At 36.6% G+C, this 20,558-nt stretch overlaps 1 protein-coding gene across 1 annotated transcript in view; it reads left to right on the top strand.

The window, feature by feature from the left end:
- Nucleotides 1–20,558, top strand: part of GRID2 (glutamate ionotropic receptor delta type subunit 2) — a 502,073-nt gene that overhangs the window by 393,478 nt on the left and 88,037 nt on the right. The window contains exon 10 of the mRNA XM_008707154.2: nt 2,914–3,052. Coding sequence (XP_008705376.1) covers nt 2,914–3,052 — 139 coding nt within the window. The remainder of the gene's footprint in view (nt 1–2,913; nt 3,053–20,558) is intronic.

The following is a 20,558-nucleotide window of genomic DNA, read 5'->3' as shown; positions in this document are numbered from 1 at the left end:
GTCTTTTGGTATCACTATGCTTTCACTTCTTTATCATGTTTTTTGTGTGTGTGTCATTATTACAGGATTTTTCTTTGCGGTTACCAGGAGGCCTCTTAAGCTTATAACACACTATTTTAAACTGATAACAACTTCAATAGAATTTGTAAGCTTTACATTTTTACTTCCTTTCCCCCTCACACTTTAGGTTATTTCTGTTACAATTACATTTTTTAAATATTGTGTAAATAATGACAGATTATTGTAGTTTTTGGTATTATTATTGTACATTATTGTAGATTACTTTTACTATGTTAGTTTTTTTAACCTTTAAATTAGAGTTGTAATTGAATTACATACCACTGTTATCATATTACAGAATCTGACTATGACTACACATTTACCATTACATATGAGATTTACAATATACATTTAAGGTTTTATATTGAGAATTTGTGTTCTTTCACCTCCACTAGAAAAACTCCTTTTAACATTTCTTGTAAAGTAGATCTGTTGGTAATAAACTCCCTTGGCTTTTGTTTCTGGAAAAGTCTTTATTCGGGAAAGTCTTTATTCCCCCATTTCTGAAGGACAGCTTCACTGTATATAGAATTTTGCGTTGGCAGCAATTTTCTTTCAATATTTTGAACATGTCATTTCATTTCTTCTAAACACAAATTTAGCTACATCGCATTAGCTATTAAAGCTTAAGGAATTTAGGGGCGCCCGGGTGGTGCAGTCGTTAAGTGTCTGCCTTCGGCTCAGGGCGTGATCCTGGCATTCTGGGATCAAGCCCCACATCAGGCTCCTCCGCTAAGAGCCTGCTTCTTCCTCTCCCACTCCCCCTGCTTGTGTTCCCTCTCTTGCTGGCTGTCTTTCTCTGTCAAATAAATAAATAAAATCTTTTTAAAAAAAAAAACTTAAGGAATTTTGGTATGGAATATTTTTATTACCATCAACTTTAAAATATTTTTTCCTCCAGTGATTTTTCTTTGACCCATGGATTAATACAATTTTAATTATTGGTATCCAAGCAAATGAGGATTTTCTGGTTTTCTCTGTCCCACCTCCCTACATTTGGCAAGACCCAGCCCTAATTGTTAAAGCTTTGAAGGCTTTCAAAAGCACTATTCAGCTTCTCAGTCTCTTAGCTTCCTCTCATTAAATTGGTGTTTATATCTCAGGGAAAAGCAGTTCTAGATACCAGGTCATATTTCTGGATTATCTTCCTCTCTAGGACCTTGATCTTCTAATTTTTTATTGCTTCTTTAGATCTGAAATGAATTATATGTTTAATTTGTCTGGCTGCTGTGAGAGAATTGTTTTGAATTACCAGAATTGGAAGTCAACAGTCCTATTACTTTTAACATTTGATTTCTAAGTGCAGGTATCAAATAATTTTGGGGGGGGGGGGTTCTACAAGGATATTTGAATTACCCAAGTTGCAGATTTTATGCCATGGATAAATAAAATTCAACAAATATCCTTCCATGTGGGTGATAACAACTCTAATCAAGGTTAAAGACTTCATGTAACTTTATACAACTCAACACCAAAAAAAACCAAAAAGCCAATTAAAAAAATGGGCAGAGGACCTGAATAGACAATTTTGCAGAGGAGACATTCAGATTACCAAAAGACACATGAAAATATGCTCAACATCACTGATCATCAGGGGAATTTAATTCAAAACCTCATTGAGATATCATCTCATACGAGTCAGAATGGCTAGTATCGAAAAGATAAGAAATAACATTTTGGTAAGGATGTGGAGAAAGAGAACTTTTGTGAACCATTAGTGGAAATGTAAATTGGTATACCCAAGTGTCCATTATGATGATGAATGGGTAAAGAAAATGTGGCATACACACACACACACACACACACACACACACACACACACAGTGGAATGTTACTCAGACATAAAAAAGAATGAAGTCTTGCCATTTGCAACAACATGGATGTAGCTAGAGAGTATAACGCTAAGTGAAATAAGTCAGTCAGAGAAAGACAGATACCATATGATTTCACTCATATGTAGAATTTAAGAAACAAAAGAAACAAGCAAAAGAAAAAAAAATGAGAGAGAGAGACAAACCAAGAAATAAACTCTTAACTATACAGAACAAACTGATGGTTACCAGAGGGGAGGTGGGTGGGAAATGGGTGAAATAGGTGAAGGGGATTAACAGTATACTTATCATGATGAGCACTGAGCAATGTATAGAATTGTCGAATCACTATATCATACATCCGAAGCTAAAGTAACACTGTACGTTAACTATATTGGAATTTTTTTAAAATTAATTTTAAAAAGATATATGTACCCCTATGTTCATTGCAGCATTATTTATAATAGCAATGACATAGAAGCAACCCAAGTGTCCATCAATAGATGAATAAAGAAGATGTGATATATATATAAAGTGATTATATATATTATATGTTATATATAAATATTTATACATATATATAAAAGTAAGCTATGATTCTAGGGAAATTAACCAAAAATAATTTTCAATATTATTTACTGAAGTAGAAATCTGAGAAGTTATATTAAATGTAGGCATAATAGTATTAATAGCACCTAACTACTGAATAATGAAGCATTTGGAAATAAACGAACTATCTGTGGTTATAATAAGAGGGTAATTAACTCTAGGGTTGAATGAGAAGGTAGAAGACGTATCACTGAAACAAGTTACACTAAATATTTATCTTGGTTCTTTTTGGCTGGGTCTTACATAGCATCATAAAAGGGAATTAAATATGAAGTAATGAACACAACCAAAATACAGAAATCCATGCTGATGTTGTTAAGTCAAAAGATTTTTTTCAGTACTTAAAAGTTAATTTGGTATTGATTGTGTATGACCTCAGATTCTCAATAAGTGCTTGTTGATGTTCTTTTATTCTATTTGCTTCTTTCCACAGGTGGAGAGGTCCCATACACGACTCTGGCCACTCGAATGATGATGGGGGCTTGGTGGCTATTCGCATTGATTGTCATCTCATCTTACACAGCAAATCTTGCTGCTTTCCTCACTATTACCCGCATCGAAAGCTCCATCCAGTAAGTAGACAAAGATTCCAGTGCCACAAAACATGAGGAATGACAAGAGTAGCCAGAGCTCTTTAAATAAGTAGAAAGTATCTGATAATAAATTTACACCCTCCTTTTGAATAAAGGCTTAATTTTGCAATATGCAAGTATTCCTGTATTGGTAGAACATATTTTATAAAATAAAATTCTGGGTATAATTTTAATATTGTTTCCCACATTTTCCTGGAAGAAAAACACATATTCAGTGTTTTAGCTTCCACAAAATATGACTATGTTTGGACATTGTAAAAAGGAAGGAAAAGGAGTCATACTAAAATATATATATTTCAAGTTTGACAGTACCAGTTTTTGTCTTGAGTCTGTCCCATAAATAACTGAGTAAATAGTTGGATAGACCTTAGATGATTGATAGATGACAGGTAGGGAAAGAGGGAAAGTAAAAGAGAGAGAAAGGGGCAGGAGGAGAGGGAGAGAGAGGGTAGCTCTAAAGAGACAAGACCACATTCTGTTTGTCTCTTCATTACATTGTAGCTAATGTCATAGCTACTGTGATCATGATTACTGCTGCTTGTTCAGCTGCAATGGTGGCAAGTTGTCACCAACTGTGGTGCACTTACTTGAATCCTAAAAGTTACCTATGTCAATGCCTCAGTTCATGAATGCCACTCCCATGAGCTCCGAGAGCCCGAAGGCCTATGATCCAGCACAGCCAGTTCTGCTCCTGTGGTTTCGCGCCATACGATCAGCACCACAGCACAACTCTTGCCTTATTAGAACACAATGTTCTGTATATTGTTTTAAGAAACATTTTCCTGAAAATGTTTTATTCATCCAAGAACAAGATAGTGTAAATTGTCTTAGAGTTAAAGAACATTCTTTCTCAACAAAACTGACAATTCAAAATTATGAATAGATTTGCGAAGGAATTCATTAGGGATTTAATTGATCTTTAAAGAAAAACATAAGAGTTCTTCTTCCCTTTAGAAAAATTTGTAAATGAAGTCCATTAATAGCCACAAAACTATTATAACACAATACTAAAAAATAAAATCAAGAATTAATGCTCTATAAAGAAATGGGGTACTTTTTTTCAGTTGCCTGTGGTATACAATTGAAATCCTCAAATTCAACTAATAATCATAACAGACGGTTAATTATTTCATCCAGTTATTGAAAGTGATGTTTCCAACTTTTCTTATCAAATCAGGCTTCTCAAGTATTTTTCCCAATTATTTAATTGGTGCAAAATCTTCATACCTTCTTCCTACCCTTGTAGCCAGCTCTATGTGGGGCATCAGTTATAAGTGGTACACAGTGAAGTTCATGGAAAGCTTAACTGATGAGTCCATCAGAATCCTATTTTAAGCAATAATGAAAATTACTGCAGTCACCCAGCCAAGAAATCAATGAAATCAGTAAAACTATGAAAATAATAATTAACATTTATTGAGCACCCACAGAAAGCGAGATTGTATTGAATGATTTACATGCATTTGCTCATTTAATACTTACACCATCTTCTGAAATACATACTATTAATAACCCATTTTAGAACTGAAGTTGATAAGTAGCTTGCCCAAAATCATACGGCTAATAAGTGATTGATTAAACACCATACTTTAATCTGTCTGATTATTGAACCTATGTTCTAACTTTACCACTCTAATTCCCATCTCTTGTATGGCCAGTTGTTTTCAGAGAACATTATGAAGGATATGTCATTGTCTTATTCATTGCTAAGTGCGAGGATGTAAAGGGTGTTTCAAATCCTTATTTGGTCTGAGGAAATAAATATCAAAAGTTAGGTGATTTTTATATGGGCACATTTTGTAGGCATACATCCTAACATGAGCGAATTACATCTATAATTGTTATCTGCCATTCAGGGTAGGACCACTTGGCAGATCCAATCAATAGAAATCACATTAAAAGGGGGCGCCTGGATGGTACAGTTGGTTAAGCATCTGACTCTTGGTTTCAGATCAGGTCCTGATCTCAGGGTCATGAGACTGAGCCCCGTGGTTTGCTCCATGCTCAGCATGGAGTCTTCTTGAGATTTTCTCTCCTTCTCCCTCTGCCCCTCATGCTTGTGCTCTTTCTCTCTATATAATAAATAAATAATTTTTTTTTTTAAAAGAAATCACATTAAGAAAAATAGTTTTAAAAACTAAGAGTGTATATCTCACTAATATACTTTGTATCAATTATCTTTAACTTGTCACATTTTGGATGTACTTAAGCTAAAAACCAATGTACCTCATATCTGACTTTGAAACATTTTATATAAATACATGAAGACAATTTAGTAAATAAAATAATTGATTTTACACAATAAATGACAATAGTTAATGGAATAAAAATCATGACTAACATTCGCTAAGAATTTATTATGAATTTATTAAGCATGTTTCATGTATTATCTCATCTATTCCTGAAAAACACCCTGAAAACACAGGCATTACTATTATTCCCATAATGTAGGTGAAGAAACAGAAGTTTGCAGGTTAAATTCTCAAGATCACATAGCCAATAATGTCAGAACTAGAAGTCTAACCCATGTCAATTCGATAACAATCCATGGTCTTACCCACTGAAATTTTTCCTTATCTAGTGATTGTTTTTACAGTTTGTTTGCCTAATCTGCTTCCCTGGGGTTGCAGACCTCATGGTGAGTGTGTGTATCCGAACTATTTAGTCATTACCAACTTTGCCAGCATTAGTTTGTATCTTGACTTTTATGCAATAGCAGTGGGAACAGAAGCCTCTATCAAATTTTACATCCATAAGGTTTCTCTAAAGGTAAAACCTAATGGAAAAAAAGATCATAATTTCACATGATGTTTCCCACAAGTATAGTTCCACAATCCACAATAACTGAGCTTTCATTTCTTAAAAAAATTACTTCTTTCTAATGGCAGCTCACATTATTAAAAGTCAACAGTGGGTATAATAAATCTCCCTTCCTTCTAATCTTATCACTAGACTAATTTTGAAAGGGGAAAAATCTGAGCCAAAGGAGTTAAGAGAAGCCTGATTCTCTCCCCAAACTTAAAGATATCTTCTAATTTCATGCCTCAGCTGCATTGGTAAACATAATTACCAGCAGTGTTTCTTGGAAACTTTTAAAGTTCCATTTGCCACTAATGTCAAACTTTCTTGGAAAATTCTAAGTTTAATTTTTCTTAGAATAAACAAAACCCACAAGGCCATCCAATATCATTCTCCTTAATCATTTATATTCATAAGGTTTGCTCATCACTAAATGAAGTAATGCTTGTCGATGCACCTTTTTCAGCTCATTTTTGCTATGTCATTGGCATACATACACCAGCCCCATGTTCATTCCCAAAAATTCAAAGTTGCTTCTCCAGCCCCAGAGGGACAGAGATAGAGGGAAGTCGGTGAGAGAGAGGGGAAAAGCTGCTACTTCTGAATAGATAGATGGTTGACAGAAACTCTTACATTTTGGTAAGAGAAATCTGATAGATTTTTTCATGAGGAACTGAATACATTTTACAAAATTTATCCCTTTTTCAAAATTAGGTATTTATCCACATCTAACCTTCTAGTTGGCACTTGCCATTAAAATTTTGAAAGTAAAATTTCCCTGAAAATATAATTCCCAAGTTTAATTTTATACCCCTTCAATAATAACTATGTTCTGCTGCTTGATATGATGTCATATGACAGATGATGACACAGTTGGGGTGGGTAATATTGAGGTATACATTTCAATTTCTAAAGGAAAAAGCATGCAATTTCTACAAGACTCTAATAATATTTGGACTTGTTCATTGCGATTGAATGGTAACAACATGTAGCTAATTGTTTTTAGATACCTAGCAAATGGAATGTACTTTTTTCTACTGGTAACCAGGCTAAAATTGGCAACGGTGATATGGAGCATGTGAAGTTTTGAAGCCAATTTCAGAGTAAACACTGGGTAATAACATCATGAACATTAGTTCCATTAGTTTTTGTTGTGATGCAATTTTCAAAAAACCACTTCTTTCACATATAAGGTGAAAAGAGCTATGAGGGAAATCACAGTTGTACAGTTATAGTCATTAATAACTTTAGAATCAGATTGGTCTTCAGTGGTGAAACTTGAGGTCTTTCAATTCCTGGGGCTATAAGTAAGCTTGGGTCTATTTGAAGGGATCCCAAAATCCCACCATATTTTTATGTTTGAAACATTCGTTCACCATTATGTTTGAGGTTGGACTAAACAAATTTTGACTTCATGTAGTCACTGAATAAACTAATTTAGGATAAATTTCTTTCCAAGTAGATGCAAAAAGAGATCCATATTCTATCCTGTCACTGGAGAAGTCTCCTTTTTCCTTAGCATACTAATAACAGGACATTTTTATCCACATTTGCTCACATTTGGAAAAGAAAAAACATACTGAGCATTTGTTTTTCTCAGTGCCACACAATAGACTATGAGCTAGCTTAGAAGTCTAAGTCTGTCACCAGGTCTGGGTACAGAGAGAATGGTAGAACTGGCAGGTGCTCTCTAACGAAATTCTTTCTTTCCTTCCTTTGCCCTCACAAAACTATGTAACTATCTTTAGCAAGTTACTATCCAAAGAGATCATTACAATCCTTCTTTTTGGAAATGGAGGTATTTCTAACTATAAAAACTAAATAAATATATTCCCTTTATTCATTTAATTCAACTGAATAGATATATTTAAACATCATATTAGGTATTGAGTCTAAAAAGATATTTAGATATTATCCCTGAGTCACAATTTAGTTAGAGACATAGGGGTGTAGAATTTGATGACATAGGAAGTATGATAAATTTATTTGTGAAATGCTGTGTGAACATAGGAAAGGAGGGATTTAATTCAATCACTTGGAGAAGAGGGGAAGGAGAAAGGAAGAAAAGCTATCAGGCATCACAGAGGTATCATCTGAGAGTTTGATCTTGAAAGAGAATTTCAAAAGACTGAAGGGGTGGCTTACTGGAGAATATTGACAAAAGCAAGAGAGGTATGAAATTCCTAGGATAGTGTCTAGCAAAGGGCAGATGATCAAAATCTGTTAATTTCCTTCCTGAATTGAGATGGGTGATGTAAGAGTGGCAGGAAATGAAATAGAAAAGAAAAGTGGAACCCAATCCTGAAGAGCATAATAAAGCTTGTTGAAGAATTTAGAATGTTTCCCAGCAATAATGGAGAGTGACATCATTGAAGAAAGACAGCTTTATCTGTGGCACAGACTTGGGTGGGAGAGGAAAGATGTAGAAGTATATGGAAACTAGTAGGTTTCTATTTAATATAAAACCCGAACCACATATCTTCTTGTTTCAAGAGAAATGTGGCTTGAGAAACTTTGTATCTCTAGGTTAACAGTTACATTTAGAGCAGATGCAAGAATATTGCTTAGTTTATTTTTCAAGAGTTTTAAGTAGAAAATGTGGTTGACTACCTCATAACTAAACAGGGAAGAAGAGAGTTACTAGTGTGAGAAAATTCTAGAAATCACTCTGATTGGATCACTTTTCAGAGGCAGTTTTACAGAAAAGTTGCATCTCCATGTCTGCTATTCATGGATTTTTATCCTGCCTGTTATTATTTTTAGCTTTAAGCCATCAAAAAATAAGTCAGACTTATTTTTAGTAAATTTAATGCATTTTCAAAGTAATACAGGGCTACACTGAGAAAATAGGAAAATGCCATAATTTTTGAAGGACAAAGAATTAATAATCCATAGCTTATCATATTGCAATAGGTTCTAGTAATATTTAAACAAGCTTTTTTTAACAGTTTATTTTGAAGTAATTATATATACACAGGAAGTTGTGAAGATATAACATAGTGAGGTCCCATGTACCCTTCACCTAGTTTCCCCCCATGGTTACATCTTAAGTAATTATAATACAATATCAAATCAAGGGAATTGACATGGATACAATGTATGCAAATACTTCAATGCCATTTTATTACATGTACAGAATGTATCACCACCACTGCAATAGTTGTAGAACTATCCTACTATTACAAAAATCTTCATTCTACACTCACTCCTTCTTCCCCACTATCCCCAAACCCTAATAATAACTAATATGTCCTCTCTTCCTGTGATTTTTAATCTTTCAAGAGTGCTATATAAGTTGAATCATACAGTATGTGGCCTTTGAAATAGCCCTTTTATCTCCCTCTCAGCGTAACACCCTTGAGATCTATTCAAGTTGCTGCATGCGTGAATAGTTCATTGCTTTTTATTGCCGACTAGTGATCTCCGGTACTGATGTACCAGTTTGCTTAACAGTTTATCTATTGCGTAGAATTTTGGTTGACTCCAAGTTTTTAGCTATTACAAATAAAGTCGCTAAGGGCATTTATGTGCATTTCTGTTTTTGTATAGATATGTTTTCATTTCTCTGGCATGAAATGACCAGGATCCCAAGTCTCTCCGCCTACTGTTTCACACTTCTTATTCTCTTTTCTCGTACTTCAACTATTATTCCCCTCTATCCCATTCTCTTCTCATTCAAGCTTATGATCCAGAGTGCGGAGTCCAGATGGTTACCTTCCTCCATCCTTAAAATTGGCTTGGAAACCTCCATTATTACCACATCCAATCAAAATAAAGTGCAACTCCATACGTAGCCAAGCATATTGAACCCTTCAAAAGCTGACCCAGCCTCATTTCTCTACTGGTACCAGCTGCAGTCCATTCTCACACTTGTTCGTGCTCCAGTTAAGCCACTCTTGGAGGGCATTTCATACTTCCGTGGAGTTTACATGCTGTTCCCTTTCCCTGAAATGACCTAGAACTCCCTTCTCTTCTGGCATCACCTGTTTGCACAAGCACAATTAGCCATTACATGTGTGTCTTCTCTTTGAGAGTATAAATTCTTCAAAGGCAAGAGCTATGCCATATTCATATTTGTGCCCGTAGTGTGTCCCCGAATGCCTGGTACGTAGTATTAATAACAGCAGCTAACATTACTGGGTGCTTGCTATATGACAGACACTTTCCTAAATGCTTTGCTTAGATTTTCTCATTTAATTCCTAATAGCCCCATGAGAGATATATTATTTTCATCTCCATTGTGAAGATGATAAACCAAAAGCTAGGATAGTAAATCCAGGCAATCTGGCACCAGAAGCCTTGTCTTAATCAGTGGACCATATCATGCATGTACAATTAGCAAATACACTGAAACTTTATCAAACAAAATAAATAAACAAATGAATAAATGAGTGAATGAAAACCACAAGGGTCACTATAAGTTTTCTGAAAAATAAAGAGTTCTGCAGGAAAGAATCAATGGCTGAATTATATTTAGCTAAGTTAATTTCAGATATTTCTAAGTTACGTGGTATCCTAGAAACAGGCACAGGAGACCATGCATTTAAATAAATCTGCATTCAAATCCTTTGCCACTTATTAGTGGAATGATCTTGTCATTTTCCATAAGCATTTTAAGCCTTATTTTCCCTAAGGGTAAAAAGATAATGGGTTCAACTTCATAGGTTTAATGTAAAGGATAAATGGGAAAGAAAGAGACATAAATAACAGCACAGTGCCAGGATACACCCTACATTTGCTTCCATTTTTCTGCTTGTTCTCTAGGAGCTCATGTGGATTCCTTGGACTGTTCTTCCCTCCACCCTTTTCCGTGGTGCCCATCACTATCATTTTTACTGTTTTTCCACAATTCCATACACTCAATTTTTCCTTCCCCCTGGACCCCTAGCTAGGCCTCAGAGTTCCTTGTTGTTGCTGCATTCCTTCAGGCATAGCAGCCATGGCCCACCCTCACGGTCCAGCTTCCTGGGTGTTGTCTTCTTGTCTCGCCATTTAATCCTCCAAGCCCCCAAATGTTAAGAAAAAAAATAAATAACACTGGCTGTCAGGGAGCCTTATCCAAATGTAAATATAAATAAGGACTTGGCTGAATAACTCACTGTTGTCTCACCTTAGCTTCATTAAGTATCACTACGGTCAAGCTGCTACTCATGGTGACTGCACTGACCCTGGGTCAGGACATGTGTTTGTCAGGCAAGTTTTCTCTCTTAACTCCTCTTTACTTGGCCCTCTTCTAGCACAGCTCAGAAACTGCTGCCTCCGTGTCGCCGTCCCCACAGTGTTCATAACTAGATTCAGTGTCTCCCTCTTTTTTTTTTTTAAACCACTTTGCCTCTGCCCAGCTTACACCCTGAATTACACGCACCCCTGTGCTGGGGCAGTACTCTGCTTGTTTTACCTTCTCACTTAAAATGTGTATTCTTGAGCATGCTTGTATCACCTTTGCATCAGCACAGCACATTGTGTAACTTACTGAGTGCATAGCTGGTTACAGGTAAATATTCACTGAATAATGAACCAGAAAGGCGGTTTCTTAGAATCTAGCCTGAGACTGTGGAACCTCACGATTTGTTTATGTACCTCATAACAAATCAGGAAGAAATATGAAAGCCATTTTTGTGTGCCGTTATTCCGGAATAAGAGAAGGAGCCCCAAATGGTATGTCATCGAGGTTTTCTTAGTGTCTCACCCACTTCGGGCTTCCAGGGGGAGGCTACTTCATAGCTCTCAGCAGGGAATTGCACACTTTATTAATAAGGAACAGCCAAAATCAAGGTCGCTGAAGTGAGCTGGGCTTGATTCATACCACTTTTATGTTTCAGTTTAGTACAGAATTGTATAGACTTAGCTCCAGAGTACACAGATTCTACAGAGAGGAAGACATTCATCTTCCTCTGCATTGTTCGGTGTTGAAATGGCTTACTTGCCAAAGCACTTAAGTACTACAGGGATGGATGTTTTATAAACATATAGCCATCTAGATATTATAGACCATGATTTTCTCTTTTTGAAAAAAAATTAAAACTCTCAGAGTTTTTCAAAGTCACCCTTCAGTGAGCATTTAATTAAAAGTTGTCTCCCACTTTATTTGTGCTAACATTGCTATAGACTCTTATTTACACTGAGCTCACCGAGATGAAAACTTTGCCAAACTAATAAGTGCCCACAACCCCTAACATGATCTTCTTCTAGACAAGCAATTATTCTAAGCAAGTCAAGTCCTTCCCTCGTTCTTTCTTCCCAGGCTTCATCATCTCAACCCAGAAACCTATTAAGAACTTGAAAGTATAAATTCCTGTCTCCTCTCTATTTCTTGTTTTCCTTCCTTACCTGAAATCAGCTGAATGAATAAATTCTATCTACCAAAAGTATGTGGATACGATAAAAACCCTATACTCAGGAGTACTTGGTTGAGTCATTTCAGAAGAGCTGGTTTGAGTATGCGGCATGTTTTTGTGAAACTAATGTAGGAAGAATACATGAGAGAAATAGTGACAGTGGGATCGGCAGGCAGGGCTGTAGGGTAGAATGCTGCTGAAGGAGACTGGAGACCTGCTAGTTCAAGGGTTCAAGCCTCGTTCTTGCTATTAAAGAATAAGGCAAGTTGTTTTGTTTTTTTTTTTAATTTTTATTTTGTTATATTAGTCACCATACAGTACATCCCCAGATGTTGATGCAATGTTCCATGATTCACTATTTGCATATAATACCCAGTGCACTATGCAATACGTGCCCTCCTTACTACCCATCACCGGCCTATCCCAATCCCCCACCCGCCTCCCCTCTGAAGCCCTCAGTTTGTTTCTTTAAACCACTTTGTACTTTAGCTTTCTGTCTTTAAAAATGTGATCCATTCCTCCTCTCGCTGCACAAATATTTGTTCCACAGTTTGAAAGTTATTTTCAATGTCCCTTCATCTGTACAATTCTCTATCAACTACACGAATGAGGTATCTTATTAAACGAAGTCTGAAATAACAGATGAAAATACATTCACATATTCTTCTTACAAAAGAAATCCTAGATTGTAAGGCAGAACTGAAAGGAAACTCTTGGTTTGCCGTATCTTCTTTTTTTTCTTTCTTTCTGTTTCTCTTGTGTCACCTTTCTTTCTCTGTCCTCTCCATCACACCAGCAATCTTGATGTGCTGACCCCCACCCTCTGCTAAGTGTCTGTTTGACCCCATTAGTTCTCTGATCCTCTTAGTTGTTCTGCAAGTTCCTGTCATCTAAAGATAGTCAATTTATTTTTAATGACTTTCTCCTCCACTCCTACACACGCACACACACACACATTCACTACACACACCCCTACTACACCCCCTGTTTCTCAAACCCTGATCTTTTAACCTAAACACAAAGTTTAAAAATTGCCAGATGCCCCAGATCATGGCATGTCATGGAGAAGATAAAGAACAGATCTGCGGGTGGCTTCCTGGGTGGTTTTTTCAGATGAAGATTGCCATTTTCTCAGACCAATGCTGCAGAATCCTCAGGATTGCTGCTGAATGGGGCAGGGGTTGGGAGGGGGGTGGGGGGACCTTTCCAAAACATTTTGGGCATTTATAATCTGAATGACTATTAATAAGGCCTGACTGCGGACATAAGGACATGCATTTTATGTATACATTTAGTCGAAATTTTTCAAAAAAGAAATATACCTAATTGGGAATAAAGCATAATTTCTCTAAATGATTTTTTTTAAAATTCTTTGGAGAGATCCACAGTCCTACTGCACTGGGAAGAAAGAAAATATATTTCGTATTTGGGAAATTTAAGTTATCAGTAGAAACCTGGTCTCCTGCTCTGTGTTATGAAGAGCCAGGATCTTTGTTTTTAGATGGATTCATTAGAATCCTCCCTGAAACAATGCCCTTCCACCTTACTTTGACAGTAGTGTTCTACTGGGCCTTCAAATAGGCTATTAAATTTGCCCTGCTGTTATTCCTGGTCACTTCTTTCTCTTCAGTTATTTCTTTCCACTATGAATAATTTGATAATGTGATTAAAGTTTTTGAGCTCCTTAAAAGAACTTACAGGGGCGCCTGGGTGGCACAGCGGTTAAGCGTCTGCCTTCGGCTCAGGGCGTGATCCTGGCGTTAGGGGATCGAGCCCCACATCAGGCTCCTCCGCTATGAGCCTGCTTCTTCCTCTCCCACTCCCCCTGCTTGTGTTCCCTCTCTCGCTGGCTGTCTCTATCTCTGTCAAATAAATAAATAAAATCTTTAAAAAAAATAAAAGAACTTATAACAGCAAAAAAAAATGCAAATTACTATCGATTCCTCATTTGAATCTACATCGTATTTTATTTGGGTCATTTTTCGTGTAGTAGTATTATGTATTATTGTATCACAGCTTGTTAGCAGGCTGTATGTGAAGTTATGATCAATGGTTCAATGTCAGCCTTGGAGGGTATATTGAATAAAGTTTTTCCCATAAGTCAGCACTGGCCCTGGTTCTAATGAACATTTTCGGTGTTGATTTGAAGTATAGAATAGGGAGTGAGCTTATTAAACATGCAGATTACTTTATATTGAGTAGGGGTGATTATTGACTAGAACCACACTGCAAGAATTCATAAAGACCTTGGCAAATTAAACAAGGTGATCATAAGTGAGACGAAGCTTAACAGGGACAAATATGTAATAATTCACTCAGAGATGGAAAAAAACTGTGTGTCTGTGTGTCTGTTTGTGTATGTATCTATAATAATTTAAAACTGGAGGTGAAGACAGTTTCAGAATGAATCATCTGTCCATTACAAATTTGAAATATAATGTTGGTGTTTATGAAGAAAATGGCCAAAGTCACCTAGTAGTGTAAAAGTTGTTAGGGCTTTTTAAGCACTATTATGACCTATTTATAAGGTCCATAAGTTACACAAAAATTACCATAGAAAAGGAAAAGATGCCTTAGCTAATAACAATGTAAAAAAGTGAGCAATAGATCCTGTGGGTAAGAACTACAGGAATTTAGTGTTAAACTCAACAAGGAAAAGCTACAGGATGAAAACGAAGAAGTATTTTATTATATAAAGAAATATTGTACTGGAGGTGACGAGTAGCTAGTGTCCATTTTCACTGAGAAGAAAATGAGAGGCTTATGAGAAGTAGGCGAGTTTTCGGTTAGGCATGAATAAGAGCTTCCTGGCGTTAAGTTTTCTAAGTCAGTAAAGTGCCTAAGGAAGAAGAATAAGGTCCGTTTTGGAGGCCGGCTTTTATACCTTAAGATATATCATCGAATTATGCGATACCTCCAGGAACTCTTCCAAATTCTCTGATGTTATGATTTTATTAGGGTTCTTTCTTAACACCATTTAGAAATGTGTTGATCCTCAGGGAAATTTATGGGAATTAGTCAGGTCTTTCCTATATTTTCAATGATGTTAGAACATAAAAATCTGTTCTATTGAAGTCCATTGGATTATTTGAGGATATCATCTTAACATAAATTTTACAATCAGCTGATAGTCAACGGTGACATTATGATATGCTGACCATACAAATTTAGGATAGTTCCATATTTGTTCATAGTGACCTGGGGTAAATAAATATTGCATCTTTTTCATAGTATCTCAGGAAAACACTGCACATACTTTCTACCTTACACAAATTATTGCAGGGTAATTGAATTTAAAGAATACTGGGGCCTTTTGTAATAGAGTTTGCTTAATTAGTGTATACATCAATATCTATATGTATCATGAAAGGCTACTTTAGTTAACTAATAAACTATTTAAGGTAGAGAGCAGGGTGAAAAATGACAATTCTGTCAGCAGGTAGAAAAATACAGTGTCTTTCACATGTCGGGATTCAGAATTCATGATGTGACCAAATTAGTTCCTAGCTTATAATGTGGGTCAGCAAGTCAGAGAAGCCAACCAGATTTTCCATATTTTCTCACATCTGTATAGCATTGTCATTTTGGAGAGAATTTAACACTCATTTTTTTTAATTATGCCTAAAAGCAATAAAAAAGACAGAGTGTTTCCATCCTCCTTTGCCGTCTCTAAAATGACCTATCATATCCACAAACCAAATCAACTTTTAAATGTGCACGGAATGCATATCTCTTCAAGTGCAGGAGAATGTTCCCTTAAGTAGTTCACGATGACCATCTTTATCAATGGCATCTATTTTATATGAATTTCCAGTGTTACCTGTGACCATCTTATCTATAGTGCATGGCAGATGGGGTTGCCCCTGACTACTCTGTGAGGGAGAAGGTGCAGGAAATATTTCTCAATCTCTCAGGAAAGACTTGAGAGTCATCTCAGCAATCTACCATGCAGGGACAGCATTCAGAAGGAGAAGTGTCCTCTTCATGAGGACTACTACGCTTTTTCTAGACCAAGCACACTTGAAACATCAGCCATAGAAACATTTTTCTAAATGTCTCCTCAGGCAAGGAAAACAAAAGCAAAATTAAACCATTGGGACTATTCCAAAAGAAAAAGCTTTCTCACAGCAAAGGAAACCATCAACAAAACAAAAGACAACCTACAGAATGGGAGAAGATACTCGCACAGGATCTACCTGATAAGGGGTTAATAGCCAAAATATATTTAAAAACTTACACAACTCAACACCTAAGTAAATAAAATAAATAAGTAGTTCTTAAAAGTAAAGATCAAATAAATATTCTAAAGAAGTTCACAGCACAAAGACCTGAAGCTGTTTTTTATCTAATTTACTCTGTTGAGGCCCATAAGGGCAGGTTTGAGGGCAGGTGAGGTGTGTAGGACAGGAGCACAGAGGGGACAGAACAGAGAGACAAGCAAAGACCACCATTCGGACCTTATTTGAATGTCCCACATGGAGCCACCCTTATCCTCTGACCCTCCTCTGTAAATCCTCATTCCTCTTCGGTCCTCATACAGCCCCTCTTATGAAGCACCCTCTCTGTCCTAGGGGGCCTCCCTTGGGAAACTCTCCTTGTGTCCACAAGTAAAAAATCCTAGCCCTCTGCCTTCCCTGGTGTCATTCAAATTTGTTGACCTCAGAATTTCAGCTTCTGCGTCTTGAGAAGGAAGAAACTCTGGCACTTTGAGAGGAAGGAAGACCCACTTTACTGCTCCACCAGATATTGCTGTGCCTGAGTTCTTTCTGAATCACCCTGCCCCACAAATTATACTTTTAGGCTATACAATCTAATCTTTAATGAGAAAACCGTATTTCTTCCACTAACATGACTTTGATCTTAATCTTTTTAAAAGAAGGAAGTTAACATTACTGGGCCAAAGACCCTTAACCTCGTCTCTGAGCCTGTTTTCAGTAAGTAGCGGCACCCCTCATGCACTTAAGAAGCTCTCACTGTGTCTCCAGTAGGGACTGAGCCGTCGGCAATCCAAACTGTCTTCTGACATGAAGAAACGTTAGTCTTGCTTGCCCCATCCTTGACCCTTGATACCCTTATATTTCATCAGATTTTCTGTATAAACCTGTGTCTGAGAGGGTCTGGAAAACTTCACTGAGGAGAAGGAGCGACTAAAATGCGGAATGTGGTTTCTCAGAGCACAAGTGGCCATTGGCCAGACCGCAGATAGGAAAATGGAAAGCCTTTCTGTGGTCCATTCTCTTATAAGGAGAACATACACATTCTCCTTCCTCTTTATGTAAACACTCAACCCTGGAGAGAAAAAAATTAATTTAGTTTTTGGTAATAATACTCAGTATTACCAAAGGTGACTATTCTTTCCTTGTTCCAGTGCTTATCTCTTCCCTAGCTACTAAAATCATGAGTTCTTTTTTATTTTTTAATCATTTCGGTTAGCAGAATTAGTTGAGCAGTTTTCTTAACCATTTCAGCTTGCTTCTGAAATTTTAGTCAGAAATCACTTATCAAACGAACCACTACTTATTAGCTCCGTTTCCACAATGCTTTGACAAGTATCCCTTTCAGGAACAGACATTCTACTTTGTACCAGGTCCTATGTGTACCAGAACTATGGATTATAACTTTAGCTTTTCCACATACTTTATTTCAGTTCTATTTGTTTGGGTTTTCTTTTTTATTTGCCTTGCCTCTGAATTTATTTATTTTACATACATGGCAAAATGTCTTGTTAAGCAATTCACTGGTAGTCTGATAAAGCTTTTGCAGCTGATTTTGTTACAGGGGAAATTTCCAAAGCTCCCTTAAAAATTAGTTGTTGTTTTTTTAAACTGCAAAATACTGCTGGCCATGGTTAGTCACCCACAGAATGGCTGGTAATATATAATAAAAATCCCATTTTTATGCGATGCTAGTTTAATGGGAATGCTGCCTTTCCAAGATGAAAGCATGTTTCTAGTAAAAATGAGTAGCCAAAATACGTGAGCCTCATTGACTGCTATTTTCCAGACCCTGGGCTAGGTTCTGAGTTTCAAGGATGAATTTAAAGAAAAATTATGGGGATCAACAACATGTATTCTAATGAGTTAAACAAAGAAGTAAAATTTCATAACAGAATGCTAAAATGTGAACATATTCTAAGTGTTAGAAGAGCACTAAAGAGGCAGTTGAGTTTGACCTTGACCGTGAAGGGAAAGAATTCACCAGGTAGACAAGGAGATACCTTGTGCAGAGCAAATGCTTATCAAGCAAGGAATGATGAAATGGTCTGTTTGTCCTATAATGGGAGTATGAATGAGGCAAAAGTGTGTTTCTGAGAATAGAAAAAAATTTTAGGCCAAATTTTGGAAGGCTATTGAGTGCTATGGAGTTGGGAGATTTTTTCTAAGGGCAATGGGGTATATAGGAAGAATTTAAATAAGACAGGGATAGGATCAGACTTATATATCAGAAAGAACACTTCAGCTGTGGTGTGGAGGATGGATTAGAGGGGGGTGAGAATAGAGATAGGGACAAGATTTAGAAATAAGTCTGTAGGGGTGCCTGGATGGCTCAGTCGGTTAAGTGTCCGACTCTTGATTTCCTCTCATATCATGACCTCAGGGTCCTGGGATTGAGCCCCTCGTCAGACTTCAGGATTACCATGGAATCTGCTTGGGATGCTCTCTCTCCCTCTCCCTCTGTCCCTCCTCCTGCTGCACTCTCTCTCTCTGTCTCTCTGAAATAAATAAATGAAATCTTTTAAAAAAATAAAGAGTTCTCTAGATAGAAAAGATGAAAGTATTAGCAATGAGAGGACAAAGGTAGTGAGAGATTTGTAAGATTCAGGAAGTAAAATATATAGAAGTTGATGAAAGATTAGATGAGATGGGGACTTAGAAAGGCCATGGGTGTGGAATCTGAAATGAATTTAATTGGTGGGGAAAATAAGGATATGGCAATTCCAAAAATTACAACAGAGCATAACAGTAATCATAATAAGAGTAATAGTGGTAGTAGTGATAATAGATAAACAATAATAAAATACCAGTAATGGAGCACTTATGAAGTGTTAAGTACTAAGGTAAGTGTCTTGTATCAATCCACATCAAACCTCCACATACCTTATTACAAAATTATTATTTTCCCTATTTAATAGGGAAATGTATTGCAATTTAGAGAAAATTAAATAACTTGTCCAAGAATTGAAATTCAAATCTTGGCATTTTCAAAGCCCAGATTTGTAGAAACTAAGAGGTTGCCCAGTGCTGGCTATTGGCTGTACCTCTCAGAGGCAGGCCTGCTTTACCTAAACACCTCAGTCCACTTTGCAATACTTATCTCTTCTTCTTAGGTCTCAATGACACTAAATCTCAGTCTAGTGGATCTTTATTTGGCATATTAGTTGTTCTTTTAAGTTTTAAATTTTGGAGCACTTTTTTTTTTTTTTCTGGAAAACCTGCCTCTGAATTCTCCAAGCTCTCAGCTGCTACCACCAGTGAACAGCAGTGGGCACAGGCGGGCTTTTAATGTGCTTACTGATGGGCTCTTAGAGCTGGACCAATATCTTCTCCTTTGGTAGCTGCTGATATCAGCATCCAGAGGAAGAAACTGCCGGAGAAAAAAACCTGAACTGAGTTAGAAGCCACTGTTTTTATGTCCCCACTTGTTTGTCTCTCTTCCACAGTCAGCCCCTTTGCCTGTAGCATTTAACACCCACCCTATCGACCGCGTTCCATTTTTTTTCACCCTGAAGAAAAATTCCTTCTGATGTGATAACTTAAATTGACTTGTCCTATTCCATTAAAAATGGGACTAGACTTACAATTCCCCAGAGTTAGAGCTGGAAGCTGTTTGTTGGTGAGCATTTCACGAAACCAAGCTCAAATGTTGAAAATGAAGATGGAAAAGAGAGATTTGTAAGTGTTATTTTAAAGTTTATATGGGTAAGATCTATTCTCTTGTTAAAGAAAAAGAGGTAGAAATATGAGTGAAAGTTCACTACAAAGGGGAGAGGCATTGGATTTTTAATTAGTTCACAATTTTAAAAATGTAATTAAGTAGCAACACGTTCAAAGTTATGACAATTCAGTATCAAAGATTTATAAAATCTTGTACTTGGAAAGGAAATGAAACTCTAATTCTTCCCCAGTTCATGAATCTCCTCTTCAACGATATAAAGAGGTCATCCTGCCACATACCAAAATCCATTAGAAATTATTAAGTAGGGCATTATTAGGATATGGATCATTATAATAATAATCTCCATATAAAACAATAGAGGGGTGCCTGGGTAGCACAGTCGGTTGAGCATCCGACGCTTGGTTTCAGCTCAGGTCATGATCTCAGGGTCTTGAGATCAAGGCCCAAGTCCC

This window comes from Ursus maritimus, unplaced genomic scaffold (assembly GCF_017311325.1).
Source record: "Ursus maritimus isolate PB19 unplaced genomic scaffold, ASM1731132v1 scaffold_8, whole genome shotgun sequence".
Taxonomy (NCBI): Eukaryota; Metazoa; Chordata; class Mammalia; order Carnivora; family Ursidae; genus Ursus; species Ursus maritimus.
The sequence above is the reverse complement of the archived record's forward strand: the minus strand, read 5'-3'. Positions and strand labels throughout refer to the sequence as shown.